Source organism: Mustela nigripes, chromosome 14 (assembly GCF_022355385.1).
Source record: "Mustela nigripes isolate SB6536 chromosome 14, MUSNIG.SB6536, whole genome shotgun sequence".
Lineage (NCBI taxonomy): Eukaryota > Metazoa > Chordata > Mammalia > Carnivora > Mustelidae > Mustela > Mustela nigripes.
This window is the reverse complement of record NC_081570.1, coordinates 6,433,811-6,455,027: the sequence shown is the minus strand read 5'-3', so window position 1 is coordinate 6,455,027 and position 21,217 is coordinate 6,433,811. Positions and strand designations below refer to the sequence as shown.

At 46.0% G+C, this 21,217-nt stretch overlaps 1 protein-coding gene across 1 annotated transcript in view; it reads right to left on the bottom strand.

The window, feature by feature from the left end:
- Positions 1-15,299, bottom strand: part of SLC25A33 (solute carrier family 25 member 33) — a 38,155-nt gene extending 22,856 nt beyond the window's left edge. The window contains exons 1-2 of the mRNA XM_059374998.1: positions 14,714-15,299; positions 426-605 (exon numbers count right to left, since the gene is read on the bottom strand). Of these exons, the coding sequence (XP_059230981.1) occupies positions 426-605; positions 14,714-14,769 (236 nt within the window). The 5' untranslated portion in view covers positions 14,770-15,299. The remainder of the gene's footprint in view (positions 1-425; positions 606-14,713) is intronic.
- Between the last annotated feature and the right edge of the window lie 5,918 nt (positions 15,300-21,217).

Sequence of the window (21,217 nt, the reverse complement as noted above, 5' to 3'; positions counted from 1 at the left end):
AAAAAACTATTTCATTAAATATATGTTACAACTTTTCTATAATGTAAAATTATTTCCAAACAGCAAATTAAAAACATCAGAATATTTTATCTCTACATAATGCGCAGTCTTTAAATTTTTAATGTCACTCTACCAACCCAGATCTTGCCAGCCCTCAAAAGATTTTGGGCAAGAGAAACATTCTGATGCAACAATTTAAGCATGGGTTTTTGGTTTGCTTTGTTAGGTTTACTTTGACTGTCGCTGGACGATGATCACACGCACCCCCGCTGCCAAGGGAGGTCAGAGCTCAAAGGTATCAGTGCGGAAACCTAATTCTCAAGTTTGGACAGAGATTGCAAACAGAACACCCATCTGATGATGGGCTTGACAGACCTTCTGTAGTCATTGTGGGGGTTGGGGTTCCGCTCGGGCACTGAACTTACTTCAGAACTTGGAAGAGTCCAGGTGTCACGGATGTTGGTCTCACCACCCCAGCTCCACTAATGGTCCCCAGATGAACCTGAGGATAATAGACTGTCCGAAGAGCTAATCTTGAAGACTGCAACCGTGTCTTAATGACTTCTAGTGGACAAGTGAAAATAGCACCAACCGTGCCCCCACACCTGTTAAGAGAAGAAATCACAACAGGATCAGTAAAGCCACACTATTCCCCATCCCCGTGAAGTGTGAAGTTTCATTTTTCTCTATTAAGAAAAAATGCACCTGTTTATTTCATAATTTCATAGTTAGAACATACTGGGAGGTAAAAAGAATTTGTTGAAGTCTCAGCAGCTAAGGAGAGAACCACTGTCAACATGATGGCGCACTGTTTAGGTTTTTAATCTCTGGCTTTTTCACCTCGCCTCCCCCACTCACCTGGATGCCCTGGATGGTTCTCTGTGGCCGCATCTACACCTACTATACCATCTGTGATGGCTACACACTAGTACTCTGCGCTGAGGTCTAGCATTTTAACCCATTAGTACCCTCAGCTGTTTCCAACTTTGCTGCCATGCTGCAGCGAATACTTTTTTTCTTTTTTAAAGATTTTTATTTATTTGTTGGGGGTGGGGGCAGAGGGAGAAGCAGGCTCCCCACTGAGCAGAGAGCCTGATGTGGGCCTCATCCCAGGCCCCCTGGATCATGACCTGAGCCCAAGGCAGCTGGTTAACAACTAAGCCACCCAGGTTCCCCTGCAGTGAATATTCTAGACAACGCATCTTTGCACCGCCAAAAGTTACTCAGATAATGCTACTATTTTGAGAAATCAACATTTACTACAGCACAGACTTCCATTAAAATATGATTAATTTGGACTCCACTGAAAATAAAGCTAAAGTTCCTTTTAATGATGAAGTCCTCAAGCGTCCCTCAGTCTCCCGGGATCAGGGTTCCCCTAACCAACCTTTACAATTTGTCCTTACCTGAATTAAGAATTTAAATATTTTTCCTCAAGATAACTCACTTATTTGTCCTAGAAGACCCACTTTGATCTTTTCTTTTTCTCTTTTTATTAGGTTTTTTTTTTTTTTTTAAGTAGGCTCCAAGCCCAGCATGAAGCCCAATGTGTGTTTTGAACTCAATGCCCTGAGATCAAGACCTGAGTCGAGGGGCACCTGGGTGGCACAGTTGGCTAAGCATCTAACTCTTGGTTTCAGCTTGGGTCGCAAGATCAAGCCCCACATCCAGCTCCCTAGCCCCTACTGCCCTCTGCCAGGAGCCCTCACACATGCATTCTCTTTCTCTCAAATAAATGAATCTTAAAAAAAAACCAACAACAAAAAACCCGAGTTGAGACCAAGATCAGATGCTCAACTGGCTGAGCCACCCAGGCCGTCCACATCTTTTCTTTTTTTTCTTTTTTTTTTTTTTAAAGATTTATTTATTTATTTATTTGACAGAGAGAGAGAGATCACAAGTAGGCAGAGAGGCAGGCAGAGAGAGATGAGGAAGCAGGCTCCCTGCTGAGCAGAGAGCCCGATGCGGGACTCGATCCCAGGACTCTGAGATCATGACCTGAGCCGAAGGCAGCGGTTTAACCCACTGAGCCACCCAGGCGCCCCCGTCCACATCTTTTCTTAAACAATAATTTCCATGAAATACATGTTTGATGGGCTAGTTATAATTAACAATGTCAGGTACCATCTAAAACCATCCCATCACCATCGATCAATGTTCTACTCTTTGGAAAACACTGAGGATCAGGACCTGTGGCTTACTTGTCTTTATATCCCCCAACATCAGGACTTCCAAGTGCGAACAGTATTTGCTAAGCAAAGGAATTATTAAACTGAGATTTCAAGGACAATGTCTTTCAAGGGATCTAAATGTCTGAAAATAGCATATACTCTCAGGGTATCTGGGTGGCTCAGTCATTAAGCATCTGCCTTCGATCCCAGGGTGCTGGAATGGAACCCCACCTGCTTCTCCCTGCCCCCTTGTGCTGTCAAATGAATAAATACAATCTTAAAAAAAAAGAAAAGAAAAGTAGCACATACGCTCGCACACACGCTCGGCCTTCTGTCGAGGCTCCATTACGTGGGAGCTCCATGTAGGGAGGGGCTGTGTAGTCACATACTCTTACTCAGAGAGGACAGAACCCGGCCAACAGGCGGCTCAGTAAAAAACGATGAGCACCAGTACCTGTGACTGGGAAACAGTACAAACAGGAGAGGACAGGTGCTGGCAGACAGACAGTTCTTAAGGTAGCTGCCCGAAGCCACCAGATGCAAATGTTGGCAAAGCGGAAGTGAATCTAGCACCCAGCACAGACCCTAAAGCAAGGAGCGAAGTCAAGCTCCACACAGCATTTTAGAATCGGGAAGTTCCACAGAGCAAGTAAAATAAGGATAACCAGGAGCTGGAAGCTAGCAGTTTAAAAAACAGCGTCACTGGCAGGGACTTTTTTATGACACTCATTCAGTCCTCCAACAATCCTGTGGGGGAGGAGCCATTATTATTCACCCCCAATTTACCATGAGGAGGATGAATGTCAGTAAAAGGGAATGAAATGTACAGACTGGGGATGGGTAGAGAGGGAAATAGTAATTTTTGACTATTTAGGCAAATGTGCTTTAAGATCATGATGATAAGACACAGTACATTGAACTGTTTACATAGCACAGTGTTTTCCGAACTGTGGGCCAAAAAAAGCCCATCAACCACGAAAGCAATTTAGGGGATCACAAACAGAATGGGAAGGGAGAATGGCAGAAAGGACTTGATGTATATCAGATAACTACCATTTAACCCTCAAGGATTTTGCCACTGGTATTGTCCTTACTTTTGAGATGGGGAATCCTGGTCTCAAGCCATACACTTTCTCAGACCCTCAAAGTGACTAAGGGGCTAAACCGATACCCAAACTCAAGGCTCTTCCCACTATACTCTTGGGACGGATAATGGAAAGATGTCTTTTTTTTTTTTTTTTTTTTAATTTTATTTATTTGACAGAGAGAGAGATCACAAGTAGGCAGAGAGGCAGGCAGAGAGAGGGGGAAGCAGGCTCCTGCTGAGTAGAGAGCCCAATGCGCAGGCTCCCAGGACCCTGAGATCTTGACTTAAGCTGATGCAAGAGGCTTAACCCACTGAGTCCCCCAGGTGCCCCTGGAAAGATAGTTTCATTAGTTAATTTAGACTATTTACATTCACCCTCTACTTGGCAAATAGCTGATTTGACAACAAGGGCTTTAAAATTCTGTGTTTGGGGGTGCCTGGGTGGCTCGGTCATTAAACATCTGCCTTGGACTCAGGTCGTGATCTGAGTGATCCGGAGTGATCCCACATCAGGCTCCCTCCTCAGTGGGGAGTCTGCTTCTCCCTCTCCCACTCCCCCTCTCTCACTGTGTCTCTCACCATCAAATAAATAAAAATCTTAAGACAAAGTAAAATATTTTAAAAAATAATAAAATAAAATTCTGTGTTTGGAGCGTTTGGGTGGCTCAGTCAGTTCAGTGTCTACCTTTGGCTCAGGTCCTGGGATCAAGCTGAGTGGGGCTCCCTGCTCAACGGGGAGTCTGCTTCTCCCCCTCCCTTTGCCTCTCCCTGGGTCATGTACACTCTTGCTTTCTCTCTCAAATCAATAAAATCTCAATCAATCTCTGTATTCTTCTGCACCAAGGAAAATTCGTGAGCCTAAACTGAATACTGGTCTGTATAATTAGCTAAACGCTGGAATATGTCTAAAGAAAATGGGATACAGGGGCGCTTGGGTGACTCAGTGGGTTAAGCCTCTGCCTTCTGCTCAGGTCATGATCTCAGGGTCCTGGGATCAAGCCCCACATCAGGCTCTCTGCTCAGCATGGAGCCTGCTTCCCCCCCACCCGTCTGGCCACCTGCCTCTCTGCCTACTTGAGGTTTCTCTCTCTGCCAAATAAATAAATAAAATCTTTAAAAAAAAAAAAAAAGATAAAAAACTCACTCATGTCCATTCACACAAAATTACCCTTACCTATTAGAAAAATAACCACGTGTTTAAAAGGTTTGGTTATTTATAAGCAGTGGAAAACTCATACACTACAGAGTAAGATTAAAAAAAAAAAATCTGAAATTTATGTTCAATAACATGATTTCACACTGTTGAAAAAGAACAGGATTTCTGGGTAGTCTTTCATAAGAAAGTCAACAAGTTCAAACACGACATAGGTCATCCACCTCCGCTTTGTCCCCTGTCAGTTACATTCCTCACTCTGGCCAACCATCAACCAAACGCCTGCCACTGATCAAACAAAGGACGACCCATAGGACAGTACGCGCGCCCCACAAAGCAAGCGTCCTACTGACAGCACGTCGGTGGGCTCTTTGAGGTTGGTCGACCACACTCACAACCACACACCCTCTTCTATGCTACACCCTGGGCCCATGGCAGGAGCCAGTGTGGTGGTGGTGAAAAGGCCCCACCTGGCCTTCTAGACTCACGAGAGGACAAACGAAGGCACCTCTTCTACAAGACAGAGTGATGTTGCCTCAGTGTTGTAAGAAATGATAAACTGAGGGGCGCCTGGGTGGCTCAGGGGGTTGAGCCTCTGCCTTTGGCTCGGGTCATGATCTCAGGTCCTGGAATCAAGCCCTGCATCAGGCTCTCTGCTGGGCGGGGAGTCTGCCCCCCCCCCCCACATCTCTGCCTGCCTCACTGCCTACTTGTGATCTCTCTGTCAAATAAATAAATAAAATCTTTTAAAAAATTTTTTTAAATTAAAAAAAAAAAAAAAGAAATGACAAAATGGGGAAAACACCGCCAACTGTAACCAGCAGTAAGAAGTAAACTCTTCAGCAGGCGAGCCCCTCCCTACCTACGAGAAGCCTTAGAAGAAAGGCACCTGGGTGGCTCAGTGGGTTAAGCTTCTGCCTTCAGCTCAGGTCATGATCCCAGGGTCCTGGGATTGAGCCCCACATTGGGCTCTCTGCTCAGCAGGGACCCTGTTCTCCCCCTCTCTCTGCCTACTTATGATCTTTGTCTGTCAAATAAATAAATAAAATCTTTAAAAAAAAAAAAAAAGAAGCCTTAGATGAGAAACAGGCATTGATTTTCAGTTATTTTCAATCATTTTTTAATTCACTAAAAATAATTCAATTCATTAAAAAATACTTAAAGTTATTAAGCTATGTTGGATACATTGTCACTAAAATATTCCTGATTAGAAGAAGGTCTGATACCAAACAGCAATTTCCAGACAAAATTCTTCCTGAAATTTAAAACATTTCACAGCAGAATTTTTATTTATTTTTAAAGATTTTATTTATTTGTCACAGAAAGAGAGAGAGAGCACACGCACAAGCAGGGGGAGTGGCAGGCAGAGGGAGAAGCAGACTCCTCGCCAAGCAAGGAGCCTGATGCAGAACTCAATGCCAGGACTCCCAGATCACCACCCCTGCTAAAGGCAGACGCTTAAACCGACTGAGTCACCCAGGTGTCCCGTAGAAGAATTTGTAGAGTATCTTTCAGCTCAACTTCTTTTTCTTTCTTCATGAACCAGCATGTATAAGACAGTCATCAGTCTGGGAGTATGAATAGAAATAGGGACTTCTCTGAATTGGCTTTCCAAGTTTTTCTAAAAATATTTAATATTTTAATATTTAATCATATTAGGTCCAAAGCACTTGCAATTACAACAAATTACATTATTTGTAGTCAAAGGTTCCTGTCAATTCTCAATTCGATACAAAAACGACCTTCGGTATTAGCTTGGCTCCTAACCATGGTCACTCAGCTCAGATAAACCCCTGTCCACTCTGGGCAGTAGTCATTAACTGAGCTTTTTGTGAGTCTCAATTCAGAAGAAGTCATTAGCTCTGTCTGCCAGTCCTCACCCATCTCTGCTATTCGGCTGCCCTCTACTGAATTCCCCTCTTCTTGAGGGCGCCTGGGTGGCTCAGTCGTTAAGCATCTGCCTTTGACTCAGGTCGTGATCTCAGGCCCTGGGACTGAGCCCCACATCAGGATCCCTGCTCAGTGGGGAGCCTGCTTCTCCCTCTCCCACTCCCCCTGCTTGTGTTCCCTCTCTCACTGTGTGGAGAGCTCACCATGGACAGCTATCTGGGAACTTCCAAGTCTTCAAATTCAGGCCCATCTAAAACTTCAATCTCAAATCTCAACCGGAACCTTCCTCCAGCCCCGGCAGCCGAATGGCTTGAGGGGACTTGGTCTTTTTGCTCTTTTTGAGGGGACTGCTCTTTTCCTTCCTTTCTTTTAAGGGTTCTCTGGGCATGAGGACACAGAGCAGTGACATGGTCTTATGTAACTGGTTTCTGTCTTGCTGTGGGTCCACCTGGCCGTATGTTACGTTAACAACCTCAGCAAAATGTGATGATTTCAGTGTGGATGGTGTGCAAACCTTCTTGGAGTGGTGTTCAATCTCACTGGGAACCCCCATGCTGGTCCCACCAGCAGTCCATCCCCCGATTTCCTTTCAGCCTCACTTGGCCGGGAACCCTGCGGATAGCACTAGGTGGTGCCTTTCCTTCCTCTGGTCCCCCTGCTCCTGGACACCAAGCCAACGGGTCCGCTGGAGTGTTCTTCCATGTCCGTCAGGAGGCAGCAAAATCGGCACTTGGTGGGAGTCACTCCCATGTCTGCTCTAAGCACACCACACCAGTTCCTTCTCATCCAGCTGGCATGAGCTAAGGCAGTGGCCTCCACCTGCAGGAAGCACTGGTCAGAGAGCAAGGTACCAGTCTTCAATCCTTTCAAGTTCCTTCAATCTACAGCCCAAACCAGTAGGGACTGGGAACAGGGTATGGGACCGTGACAGCAAAACCCTCTCTCCACACTCCACATGCATGCCACAGTGCTGACAAATACAACCCGCCTGCTCTGTATATACAGTCTGGGGTGAGGTCAAAAGCAGTCAGGCAGATTCTGGCATCTCTAAGTCTTAGGGTAGGCTCTTGGTTCAGCTGAGGGCCACAGCAGCCAATGCACGTCAACAGGAAAAGTCCCATCCAACATCCAATTACATGGTGACATTGCTGACATCACGTTGTCAGGAAAGCAAGTCTGACTGGATACCAATATTTCAGACCACTAATCTCCAAAGCAGGGGACACAGTCTTAATGTGCACAATGGAATACTGGCATAGAGGGAAAAAATAACAGAAAAAAAATAAAATTTCAACTTATTTCTAATCTTTACCATTTATTTATTTTTTTTTTAAGATTTTATTTATTTGACAGATAGAGATCACAAGTAGGCTGAGAGGCAGGCAGAGAGAGAGAGGAGGAAGCAGGCTCCCTGCTGAGCAGACAGCCCGATGTGGGGCTCGATCCCAGCATCCTGGGATCATGATCGGAGCCGAAGGCAGAGGCTTCAACCCACTGAGCCACCCCGGTGCCCCCTAATCTTTACCATTTAATTTCTATTTTGTGTATATGCTTTACAATACATATAAAATTAAAAGGGTATATATATGCAGATACGCATGAACACTTTAATCTCAGGACCCTATGATCCAAGTCTGCAGAGCACTAATCCAGACTAATCGCAGCTGTGGCAGTTATGCCCCCCACCTCAGTGACATGTGGTCATGCGTGAGACAGTTCTGGTTATTGCTACGGGGGAGGAGGTACTAGCATCTAGTGGGCAGAGACCAGTGTTGCTGTTAAAACATCCTACGCAGGCTGCACAGGAAACCACACAGCAATACCCTGCCCCTCCCCAAACAATTATCTGGCCAAGGCTGAGAACCTCTGTTCTAGATCAATAAAACAGTCCATCTATTTGAAGGCAGTACCACCACTGTGGAGGCCACTGCGGGCTGCCTCCCCAGCATCCACTCCTCTCCTCCCGTCTTAATAAGACCCCAAATTTCTTATGTCATATAGTCTGGATAACACTTGAACCCATTTCTAGTTTAGCCCTGACTCACTTAATCAACATAATACCATCTATGTTGCCGTGTCATCTGTTCAGAGATGGGCACATGATTCAGCCCAAAATAAACAGCATAATAATCTCCTGGGAACAGTGACCAGTTTAGAGATGGGCACATGTCCAAATTGGTCCAATCAGATTAAGCTTAAAATTTTTCAATGCTGGAGAAACACTAAGAGCTGCTGGAAACCATTCTGTGTCCATGCAGGGACAAATCTTAGGATCATGCAGATATTTCTGGAACACAAGAATCAATGAGGGGTCTCATAGTGATGGTGTCAAGCCATCTAAATAAGCCCTCACCAAAGCCTGTTCTCACTAGAATTTAGGTGTATGTGCCAATAATCAAGCCAGATGGAAGTGAGTTTTTATTACTTACATATGAAAAGCCTCCTAAGTTGAGCCTAGTTAATTAAAAAAAAAAAAAAAAAATTCACACCCTTGTTTTCCAAGAAGGCACTTATAGAATTTTACTATTATCAATAATTTTCCAAAAAGTAGTTAGGACTCATGTAGCTAGTATGCTATGTTTCCAACAGCTACAAGAAAACTCCCTGGATATTAATTTTGCTCCTAAGGTAATGCTGCTCTAACCACTGATGCCAAAGTTCAGAGATAATTCTCTATGGGATATTCCTCTTAGTGAAACCATAGAACGGGTTTGAACAGAGCAGAAGAAAGGCTACAAACAGCAAGCCATTAAATTACATGTTTGGGAGCAGTCATAAGAGTTGCTCTCTGAATCTATTGGCCCAATTTTCTAAAAAATCTATTACCTGGATTTTTCTGTGCCTTTTCCTACTCTTACTACTTATTCCTGAATGCCCTCCCCACACTTTCTCTTTTTTCTGCCCAGAATTGAAGTCACGCTGGTTAGTACATAAACTTGGATTCAACCTTTTCTCTTTCCCCACCTAAGCCTTCCTTGATATGACCCCCGACCCCACCAGGTTAGGCTCCTCTCCTCCGGTTTATAGCAGAACAAAACTGGACTATCACTCACTACTCCAACAGAGACACTGGATTTCTTTCATCTTCATGCGACCAGAGACGCAAAAACTTGTAATTACTCACATGAATTTTTGCCTTTTAACTCTTGAGTGTCAAGTAATAAGGACACCTTTCAAAAACTTAGACATTTTCAACAAGAACCTGTTTCCTATATACACACACACTCACTCACCTCAGGCACTAAAGCCAAGACTGAAATACTCTTTATTGTAATTGCTACCCAACTGGTGATAAACTATTTTCCAGATTCATAGCTTACACATAACTACCACCAACAAATGACACCGCGAGACCACCTGATCCTAAATCTAGGGAGTGTTCAGGAACTCCTTTTCATTCACTAACTCTACAGTCACTACTTGAAAAAACACTAGTGCTTCTTTATAATTTTCTGGAATGTCTAATTTGAATACCTAGCATAGGGCTTAGAGGATTTTGATCATGCAAAATCTGTATTTACTCAGTCAAAGCAAATGCCTAGTTTCTATGCAGCTAATTACCTTTTAGATTTTTCCTATATTCTACCACATCTGGAAAGAACACTTAAATAGCACCCTATAAACGAATAAAAAAGCCCTCTAGTACTTAACGAACCTAAAGAGAATTGTTATTATTCACAAATACACAAATCCAAAATAATGTTACCTTATGCCAACACGGTCTCAGCAAATCTTCCTATAGAACCATGTTCACAATTCATAAATGATCAAAGTACTGCTTCCCTTTATTTAGCACAATTTAACAGACCACATAAATCTAAACCCCCAGATAAGATACACACTACCTTTTATTCACTTATTTAATCATTAAACAAGTATTGTTTAAGCATCTGTACCAAGTGTGGTACTGTACTCAAGATGTACGAGTGATAAAGACAGACATGACTGCTATTCTCATGAAGCTTAATGCTAGTGGGAATCTCATACAAACACCATATAGCATTTAAAAATGTTTCTCAACATATTAAAAATACACCAAAGAGGGAAGCCTGAGTGGCTCAGTAGGTTAAGCCACTGCCTTCAGCTCAGTTCATGATCCCAGGGTCCTAGGATCGATTCCCACATGGGGCTTCTTGCTCCGTGGGGAGCCTCCTTCTCTCTCTGCCTCTGCCTGCCACTCTGCCTGCTTCTGCATGATCTCTGACAAATAAATAAAATCTTTAAAAAAAAAATACACCGATGAAATAAATGTCAATTTATATTCTTGTTATACATGCCCTATATAAAATATCACACGTGCACACTGTTCTTGTCTTACCAAAATTTCTTTAAGGATTTCAATTAAGTCTTGCATCTTCTCTGTATTGGTCCCCTGGCGAATACATGAACATGTGCCTGACACTACCAAAGTAACCAATAGCTGATACAGACCATACTCACGGAGGCAAGCGCAGTATGGAAGCATATACACCAGGTGACAGCTGTCCATAATGGGGGCAGGGACACAAATCACTGAATCTTGACAATATCTTGGATTATGTATTTTAAACTCTTAAAAGACATACGTTCCCACTAAAATACATTTTAAAAGCTATGTGAGTATATTTGATGACAAAAGAAAAAATTGTGCCGGGAAATACCAGTGAAGCATAGTCTGGGCCTTTCACCTCTAACCAGCGCCAGCTCAGCCCAGCTATTTCAGGTGCTGAGCGTGTCTACAAGTTCTCACCCGCTGTCACTGCTTATTCCGTTAGTGAACAGCATCACTAACGCTTATGTACTACCCGAACCCTAAGACATTTGAGAAAGAAAGGTTAAAGGATTTTTCTTAACAGACCTAAGGTTCTAGTACCAGACGGGCCACTTAAGAGGACTTCCGTGTCTCTCTCACTGAAGAGTCTAAACAGTAGAAGAGAATAGTAGGTTATGTAGTGACAAAATCTGTTTGACTACGTTTTTTATTTTGACAACAACACTACCCAGATTTTTGGGACAGGAAGGAACAAAGCAGAAAACAACAGTCCCTAAAGATACTAAAAATCAACATGAAGTAAATGCTGCTTTGCTCATGCAGAAGTAACACCATCAGAGCTCATTATGGAAGTGCTGGGAGGTATGGGAAGCCTTAAAAATGTGTTTTGAGGGGCGCCTGGGTGGCTCAGTGGGTTAAGCCGCTGCCTTCGGTTCAGGTCATGATCTCAGGGTCCTGGGATGGAGTCCCATATCGGGCTCTCTGCTCAGCAGGGAGCCTGCTTCCTCCTCTCTCTCTGCCTGCCTCTCTGCCTACTTGTGATCTCTGTCAAATAAATAAATAAAGTCTTGGGAAAAAAAAGAAAAAGAAGTAATCCGGGAACTAAACAGGTAGACGTAAGGATATCCAGTAATTTATGCTGGCAGAAAATTGGAAATGAGATTAAGTAGAAATTATGTCGTCTGAATAAAACCGGTAGCCCTGTCATAAATTTACTGTAACATCCTCAGTCCACATTCCAGTCACTGGGCTTGGAACCATATTTGCCTTCTTCATTGCAACCACTGAACAGTAAGGACTGATTAGAGGTGTACTGAGAAAATTCACTATCATGTCGCCATTAATGTATTACTAAGAATAAAGCAATTTAAAGAATAGGAGCCCATTTTAAAGTAGTTACGGAATCATATTTGGTACATATACACATAACCTTTCTAAAGTGCCTTGTTTAGGCATTGCATTGGGCTCTCTGCTCATCGGGGAGCCTGCTTCCCCTGCTCTCTCTGCCTGCCTCTCTGCCTACTTGTGATCTCTGTCAAATAAATAAAATCTTTAAAAAAATAAATAAAGTGCCTTGTTTAGGTGTCGGTTTGTGGGTGGTTCTTCCTCCACTTCTCTTCTTCAAGGGTAACAGTGTTAAAAAGATAACCATTAGAGAGCAAAGGAATATTTCTGCTTTTGCAAAGAGCCCAAAAAACTGTCTTTTAAAAAAATAAATAAATAAATTTAAAAGACTTCGAGTTGTTTGGGACGTAGCTTTTATTTCCCAGGCTCTAAAATTAATTTTCAATGATTCCTAAGCCTCTTATAGCTGATAAAAATAATTATTTAGTATCACTAATTAGTGATAGCATTAAACCTGTTTGATGTTAATTTCCAAAGGCTATCCAACAAACAGTAGAAATGTGACAAATTTACACACACAGGGCTCTAACTTTTCAAAGACCAGGGATTTCAGTTTTCTGGAAAGATGCCAGTTTAAGAACAGTAGAAACCAGCTACCTAGAGCAAAGCAGTTCATCTCCCATCGGACCAGCTGGGACCACTGGATTTACTGATTTTAACTCTATGAAATAATAAGCACTCAATACTTAGCTCCTTTTAATGCTCTTTCCTAAAAGAAATGGAAGTAATATATTTTAAGCTAGTGGGAATGAATCAAAATGCAATCAGTTACTCTGAAGGCATCCTATTCGAAGATTTATTTTCTTTCCAGAGTATCTGCAAGGAATCCTGAGCAGCTGCTGAAGAAGGAACCTGTTAGATACAATGGCTTCAGGCACCACGCTAATAAACCCTCTACATTCTAATCAGTCCTCGCGACTTCTGCCGGTGACTGCCGCCTTCCTCCATCACAATTTATTTAAGACGCTGCTGCTCGGTAGGAGAATTAGCAGCCAGAGGGCACTGTGAAGGGCGGGTAGGGAGATTCATGGAGACAGGGCAATGGATTATGCAGCAAACCTCACAGAGGCTGCTCCGAAGCAGGTAACTCTTCCCTGTCTGGAGTGCAAAGGATTTTTTAAAAGCCCACCTCACTAACAACATGAGATCAAAATCATGCAGTATAAAATCATTTTGAAGTTACCCTCCTTGGCTTGAGAAATGACTTTAACATGGGCAACTTGTTTAAAATTCCCCCAGAATGACCAGTTAGTATACTGTATTAATTTAGGAATGCTCCCCCTTCCCCTGTGACTTTCAGGAAACACTGGTTGTTAAAGTGAAAAGATGAAGGAACCACAGAGAAGAGATGAATGAGAAATTCTCCCTATGTACGAAGAACCAAAATTTTTTGGTTGGAGAAACAGAGTGGGTGGTCACATACAGTAAGAAGTACCAACACTTTCATCATAGTTATTCTGCAGGTTAAGTTCTCAACCATTACTCATTTGTAGTAAGGAACATCCCTCAGTCCAAGGTGCATCTAATAACCAAGCCAAGATGATGATCCAGAATAAATTATATTTTATGCAGAATGTCTACACTTGCTATGCCAAGCTTGTGAGGTCCTCACACAAGACAAACTATCTGAACTCCAAAAGGAACCAAACCCACTAGCTCTATTAAAAGAAAATTACTAATTTTCACTACTATTTTGTGAAGAAACAAAAAATCAGCTCTGTTCCTAAACCCCCTACCACTCAATCTCCCTCACCATGCATTGCCACCACTGAAAAATACCAGGCGCATGATGACCAACAAAATGCAGCTCTCAAAAACAGGGCACATCTTATGGTGCATGCATCCACTAGCAGGTGGGAAGCATTTTTTCCCTCTTTTTTTTTTTTTTTTTTTTTTTTTAAGATTTTATTTATCTATCTGACAGATACAGGAAGAGACAGAAAGAGGGAGGGAGCAAGCAAACAGAAGCAGGTAGGCAGAGAAGGAGAAGCAAAGGTTCTGAGCAGGGAGCCCAGTGTGGGGCTGGATCCTAGGACTCTGGGATCATGACCTGACCCGAAGGCAGACGCTTAACCGACTGAGGCGCCCCAAGAAGCATTTGAACACATCTTCCTGACCTCATTCCACCCCCCTGGATCCCGCAGCTGCCCTCCCACAGGTTGCTTGCTGGCCAGCATCACGGTTCGCCAGCACTTTCCAGGCCCCTGCCCATGTCCAACACCTGCAGCCCTCTAGACTGTCTGAACTCGCCGCTGCGCTACCCTGAGGAAGTCCGGGGCGTCCCGGGCGTCCCGGGCGCCCCGGGCGCCCCCCCCCCCCGCCCCCGCCAAGCCCCAGCATCCACGGTGCCGCCCAGGGCCTTCGGAGAGAGGCCCCGGAGCGCAACCCAGGCAGAAGGACAGCGAGTGCAGCACGACCAGGGCCGCCAGCTGGGAGGATGTGGGGCGGACCGAGCCACAGTGGCCAGGCAGGGCTGCCCCCGAGTGACACTCGGCACACCAGCCTCTAACTGTTCAGAAGGAGAAAAAGCAGGAGACCCCGCGGGAGCGGAATGCGCGTGGGAACGCGGGTAACCACCCTCGGGAGATGCGGCCCGGGGCGGGGAAGGCCCGCGCCCCCGGGGCCTCCCCACACCGCGGAGACTTCCTCCTCCCGGAGTCGGCGCTCCGGCCCGGGGGAGGGCGGGTAACCGGCCGGGGCGCCCAAGGGCGCGGGGTCGGGGGGCGGGGTGCGCGGGGTCCGGCCGCGACGCTCACCCGCCGGCGAAGAGGTGAAGCAGCGTGTTCTCCTTCTGCTGAGTGCCCGTCGCCATGGCCGCGCCGGCTCCGCGGCCCGCCGCCGCCGGGTGCCGCGAACGCGAGGTGGCTCGAAGGATGCGCAAGAAGGCCCGCTCGGCTCGCCCCGCTGCCCTCAGGCGGCTACCGGCGCCGCCTCCATGCGCGCGCGCCCCGACGCCCCGCGCCCTCGCCCCGCGCCCTCCGCAGCGTGGCCGCCGGCTCCTCACCGGCCTCTGCGGCGCCAGCCCAACACCAGCCGGAGTCCGGCGCGCGGCCGTCACGTGGCGGGGGCCGGACCGTGTCGTCACGCGGCTGCGCGAGCCCGGAGCCGCACGCGGCGGGGGTGTGGGCCCCGATCCCGCGCGCCCATTGGCCGGCGTCGGACGTGGGCGGGGCGACTGAGCGGTGTGGGCGGACGTCTGCTCCCAGCGCACGGCTGGGCGGGGCCGGCTTGGGTCAATGCGCCGGGACTGAGAACCGGCCGGGGCTGCCAGATCCCCGCTCCGAGCGGGAGAGACCCGGCTTGCCAAAAGCTGGGGAGACCCGGGGCCTGCGCTTGCCTCCCGTTTTCTAGTCTATTTTAAGTTCAGTTTAGTTTCTGTGATATGATGTGCAAAGGGTTTAGCAATTACGTATTGCAGCTCTGTACTCGACATCCAGCCGAGGGAAAACACGGGACCAGGACAGCCCAGGGCGCCACCCCCACCCAGTGTACCCCTAGTACACTGTTGGGTCTTTCTTATTTTTCTATGGTCTACCCCTTCTGATCATGTGCAGCCCAGACTTCTGAGCTCAAGCCGCTTCTCCCCTTGCATGGCCTTGGGTCGCCGTCAAACCCAGCCTGGCATCTTACCTCCAGGTCTGCCAGGCCATCCCTGGCCGCCCTGCAGCCCGCGATCACATGACTCCATTTAATTTACTCACACAGGCTTCTGCAGTTATTGGCTGACTTATTCTTTTAAGCTGACCTTTTACCTCCTAGAGTGTAAACTTCAGGAGAGTCGGATCTTGTTTCTTCTATTTCTGGCTGTTCGCAGGCAAGGTACCTGCCGCTAGGAATGCTCAAGAAAGTAATTAATAAATGTCCGGAACTGAATTCCTCTTTCCATTCTTCCCCTTCCCCACACCTGTCCAGGCTGTTGTATTTCCTGTCCTGGTAGCGACACCACCATCTGCACGGCCACTAACACCAGAAACTTGCCTGTTACCGTGGACTCCGCCCCCTACCCGCCTTTTTCTCAGTAGCCCATCACTCACCAGGCGCCTCCAGCTCCTGAAATTCTCCCAAAGCCATCTCCTTCTCTGCGTTCCTGCCCTTACTGCTGCTGGGGGTTTTCATGCCTCTCACCTATTTTGTAGCAAAAATTCTGCCTTCTCTCACAGACCACCCCTTTACCCCTTCGTCTGTCATCCGGCCCCCCTTCCCATCCCTTCTCCAAGAGCACAAAATTCAGAATATACCAGCACTGTGTTTTCAATCTCCAGAGCTGTTAAAAGCAGTACTTTGACCAGACCAAGCTTCTAGATGTCTGGTGTGTAAACACAAAGAGAGCTTAAGCAGAAGGGAAATTGTGTGCAAACCCAAGAGCTGGGTATTTGATTGCTGGGACTCTTTAAAAACAGCTCTTAGGTGCAGTCATCCAAAACACAAACAGGTGAATACTCCATATTAAAACCATTATTCCCAAGCTCAGAAAGGGGGAAAGGCACACTAGTGCTCCATGATATGGGAAAAAAAAGAGAAAAGGAAGGAAAGAAAGCACAGGAAGGGGGTGGGGGGGAGTGAGTTTCTTTGTGTTTCCTAGATCTCCCATATCCTTTGCTTTAGTTGCTGGTGAAGTCAGAGTTGGTCTTAGCTGAAGATGACTTATGAGGCGTGAACAGAAGGAAGGAGTAACTAACAGGACCCCATTAACCAGGAGGGAACCTCTCCCCTCTGGGCAGGGTTCTTTCCCAGGGAGATGCCATCCTTGGCTGCTCTCATGGAGGTGTCTGAGGCCAGGACCAAGACTTCTAACGTCAATGGCAGCACCCAGCCTCTTGCCTGCTTTTGCTAAGCTGGTCTGGACTGTGCTAGACACAAGTACAAGCCTCCCCACCTCCTTGTTAATGGTAATGCTGCCTTCATGTTAGAGTTTTTCCAAGGTCTTTCACATATATTATCTCGTTGGATACTCAATGTTTGGCAGCCCTGTTGTTTTCTTTCTTGTTTTATGGATAAGCAGGACAGATTTGCCCAAGGTCGCACAGCTAGTTAGTAGCTGATGCAATGATCTTTCATGCCTCTGTGCTTTGGAACATGCTGTTGCCTAGGATGCCCCCTTCCTCCGCTGGACCTCCTCTGAGACCAGCTCAACAACCAGCTTTTCTGTAAAGCCAGTGAGTGGCACCAGCATTCATCCCCTGGCAATGTGTTGGTGGGACTGAAGACTGGGACATTTTCTTTTCTTCTTAAAAAAGATTTTGTTTATTTATTTGACAGGCAGAGATCACAGGTAGGCAGAGAGGCAGGCAGAGAGAGAGGGGGAAGCAGGCTCCCCGCTGAGCTGAGAGCCCAGGACCCCGGGATCATGACCTGATCCAAAGGCAAAGGCTTTAACCTACCGAGCCACCCAGGCACCCCTGGGACATTTTCAGAGGGAAGGCCGGATATTTTGCCAAAATGTTGAAATGGGCACATCCTTTGACCCCCACATGGAGGAAGAGTTTGATTAATTCATTTATTCAATGCATATTTATTGAGCAATTGTCCTGTGTAAGGTTATTTTCTAGGCTCTGGGGTATATCAGGGATTAAAAGGGATAAAAATCCTTATTGAAACTGTAGCACTCAAATCCAGTGATATACAAAAAGAATTATACTTCATGACCAAACAAGGTATGTCCCAAGAATGAGAGGTTGGTTTAACATTTGAAAGTCAATCAACATAATTCAGCATATACACAATAAAAAAAAGAAAAAACCAGATGATCGTATCAATAGATGCAGGAAAACATTTAACCAAACTGAATACCCATTTTTCTCAGCAAACCAGGATTAAGAGGGAATTCCTCTACCTGATAAAGGGTGTCTACAGCAAACCTATCACGAACAACATATTTGGTGGTAAAAGATTGTTTCCTTCCTCCCTAAGATCAGACACAAGAAAAGATGTCTGCTCGTACCACTTGTTCAGTGTGGTACTAGAGGTCCCAGTCAGTGCAATAAGGCAATAAAAATAAATACAAGATATAAAGATCAGAAAGGAAGAAGGAAAACCCTCTTAGTTGCGGATAATGTCATCATTTACTAGGAAATTCTAAGGAATCTATACAACAAGTACTGGAACTAATTAGTGAATTTAGTAAGATCCTAAGAGACAAGGTCAATATACAAGAAATAACTTTTGATAGCTGCAAAATTTCAATATGAAATTTAAAAAAAATTCTATAACAGCATCAGAACAATGGCAACAATAACAAAGAAGTCAGACATAAAGAAATACATCATTCCATTTACATAAAAATCTAGAAAAGGCAAAACTGTCCATTAGTGAGTCAGAAAGCAGATCAGTCAGTCCCCTTCCCATAACTAGCCTCAGCCCCAGGCATCAACTGATCTGCCTGGGGCTGAGGCTAGGAATGGGAAGGGGACTGACTGCAAAGAGGCCAGAAGAACTTCTTAAGAGTGATGAAAATGTTCTCTATTCTGATCAGGATATATATATATATATTTGTTAAAATTCAGCAAAATAGGTGCATTTTACTGTATGTAAATTTTATCTCAAGAAGGTTGATGAGAAAGGAAAAAAGCAAAGCTGACTGCAGGTGTACATATATGTACAACGTATCAAGTTTAGGGGTAAGGAAGGGTGCAGACAGATGGTTAGACAAGCAGACCCATTTAGAGGCTACCCCATTTAAGCCACTACCCACTACCGTCAGATCTGGTAGGTGAGGGAAGAAAGGCTTATTTGGGTTTGCAACTGTTTGAATTTTGAAGGGCCTGAGGCTTCCCGCTGACCTGCGGCTGGTTTCATTTTGCTTTCTTCCCCTGATTAGTGGCTGTCAAACCTCTAATTGCTTCTTTAATCCATGTTTTTCTCCAAATCTGCCGGCTGTCTGCCAGCTACTAGGAAAACACCTCTTCCCACCGCACCCCCAAGGGCTGGGATTTCAGATCTTTGCAGAGAATTGTAAGGAGCATTTCAGTTTTTTCTGAGCTGGTGAGCAGGACTGGTTTCTCACCTGAGAGGCCTCACCTAGAATGAGTTGACATTCAAAGCCTCTGTCTGTCCAGGGGCTGGTGAGCAGCAGAGGCAGGGGTATGGTTGGGGGGTCACAAGCAAATGCCCAGCACGATGCTGCTCTCCCTCTTTTTGTTTCTCCTTAAAAGATCCTGCCTGGGGGGTGCCTGGGTGGCTCAGTGGGTTCAGCATGTGCCTTTGACTCAGGTCATGATCCGGGAATCCAGAGATCGAGTCCCACCTTGGGCTCCCTGCTCAGCGGGGAGTTTGCTTTTCCCTCTGCCCTTCACCCTGCTCTGGTGCACTCTCTCTCCCTCTCAAATAAATAAAATCAAATTAAAAAAAAAGAGAGAGATCGATCCAGCCTGAGCCAAGTTTCGGCCACAGTCCAAGTGAGGCTGTGTAACCCAGCCTACCTGCTAATGAAAGGCCTGCCTTGTCCCTGCTCCCACAAGGACAAGCCACCACCAGCAAGTTGCCCTCTTTAGGTCTGCCAGGCTGGAACCTGTTTGCCCAAGCTCTTTGTGAGCTCGCTGTCTCTCCCCGCCAGGTTTCCCTGTTCATTCCTTAGAAAGAACGCACTGTGGGGGAGGAAAATAAATTTACTTCTACCCTTCTAGGTTCTTGGCTGAGACAACCCCCTATTCAAAGAGAGATTAACAGAAGAACAATTTAATTGAATTTCATATGTACGGGGCCCAGGGAAGTAACCCGAACAGGTAGGTTTTATACCTTTTGGACAAGGAAACAATAAAATTTGTGAAGAACTGACAAGACAAAGGGGTACGGGCTTAGGGTAGAAATTGGAGAGGAAGTACCAAGGTTTGTTTATGTGGCCTCAGCCCAGAATTCCCATCTCTGGTGATAAGGCCGTCTCTCTTTCTCCTGGTGCAGGGAGCATAACTTTCACATGAGAGATGACTTCCTGCTTTCAGGGGGACAGAGGAGGGTCAGAGTGTCCTTCATGCACCAGCTGTTTCTTAAGTAACTTTAATTCTAAATAATCAACACGCCAAAGTGGCATATTTTAGGGTGACCCGCCCTGAGCCCCATCAGCATTTCGGTATAATGTCAACGCCAGTATTTTCTGAATAACGCCTGGAACTCGGAGAGTGGATATTAACTGAATATTAACCTCTGGCGCTCCTAACCGGTCGGGCAGGCCCTGTCCTTTCCTCCCACGCTTCCCCGTGTCCCAGCTTCTGAGTGGCAGCAGACCACGGTGCCAAACTGCCGAGTGACTTCATCTCTCCAAGCCATTATGGTTCCCACCGTGGAGCGGAGATGCAAAATAATAATTCTGCTAACACTGGGCGTGTGCTGGGCATTGCTCTGTATCTGGTGAGGACTCTCTAAGTTGGAGCTGTGACCGTATCCCCCGTTCACTCCATCACGGAGATGTCAAACAGCAGGCCTGGCTAGGAAGTAGGCAGAGTTGGGATTTGAACAGAGGAAGTGCCATGGTGGGAGGGTATGGGTTTAACCACCCAGGTACGCAGTCGGAGGCGGGACGCAGGAAGGTCTCAGAGCCCTGTCCGCGGTCAGTCTTGAGCACACAGACATTATGACCTGGATTGGCGCTCATACTTGTTTGCAGCCATCGAAAGATTCCAGAAGCCTTGTTTCCAACGTGGAAGAACACAGCAGGCTGGTGAGAGAGAGGTTAAGGAGTTGTCTCATCCTAAAAGAAGGGAGAACTGTCATTTATGGAGCACCTGCTGTATGCCAGCCTCCTGAGGAAGGGCCTGTGTTTCACAAGTCAGGGCTGTTCTGATGATTTCGGAGAAGTCAGAGGCCTCCCCCCAGGGCAGCACTCCGTCTAAAGCATTCTCTAGGGCGTCTGGGTGACTCAGTTGGTTAAGCAGAACTGCCTTCCGCTCAGGTCATGATCCTGGAATCCCAGGATAGGGTCCCGAGTCCCATGTGGGGCTCCCTGCTCTGCAGGGGGTCTGCTTCTCCTTCTGACCTCTCCCCTCTCCCTCAAATAAATAAATAAAATCTTTAAAGATAAATAAATAGGGCACCTGGGTGGCTCAGTGGGTTAAGCCGCTGCCTTCGGCTCAGGTCATGATCTCAGGGTCCTGGGATCGAGTCCCACATCGGGCTCTCTGCTCAGCAGGGAGCCTGCTTCCTCCTCTCTCTCTCTCTCTGCCTGCCTCTCTGCCTACTTGTGATCTCTCTCTCTGTCAAAAAAAAAAAAAAAAAAAGATAAATAAATAAAAGCACTCTGTAAGCAGCCTCATGGTCAGGCAAAGTCA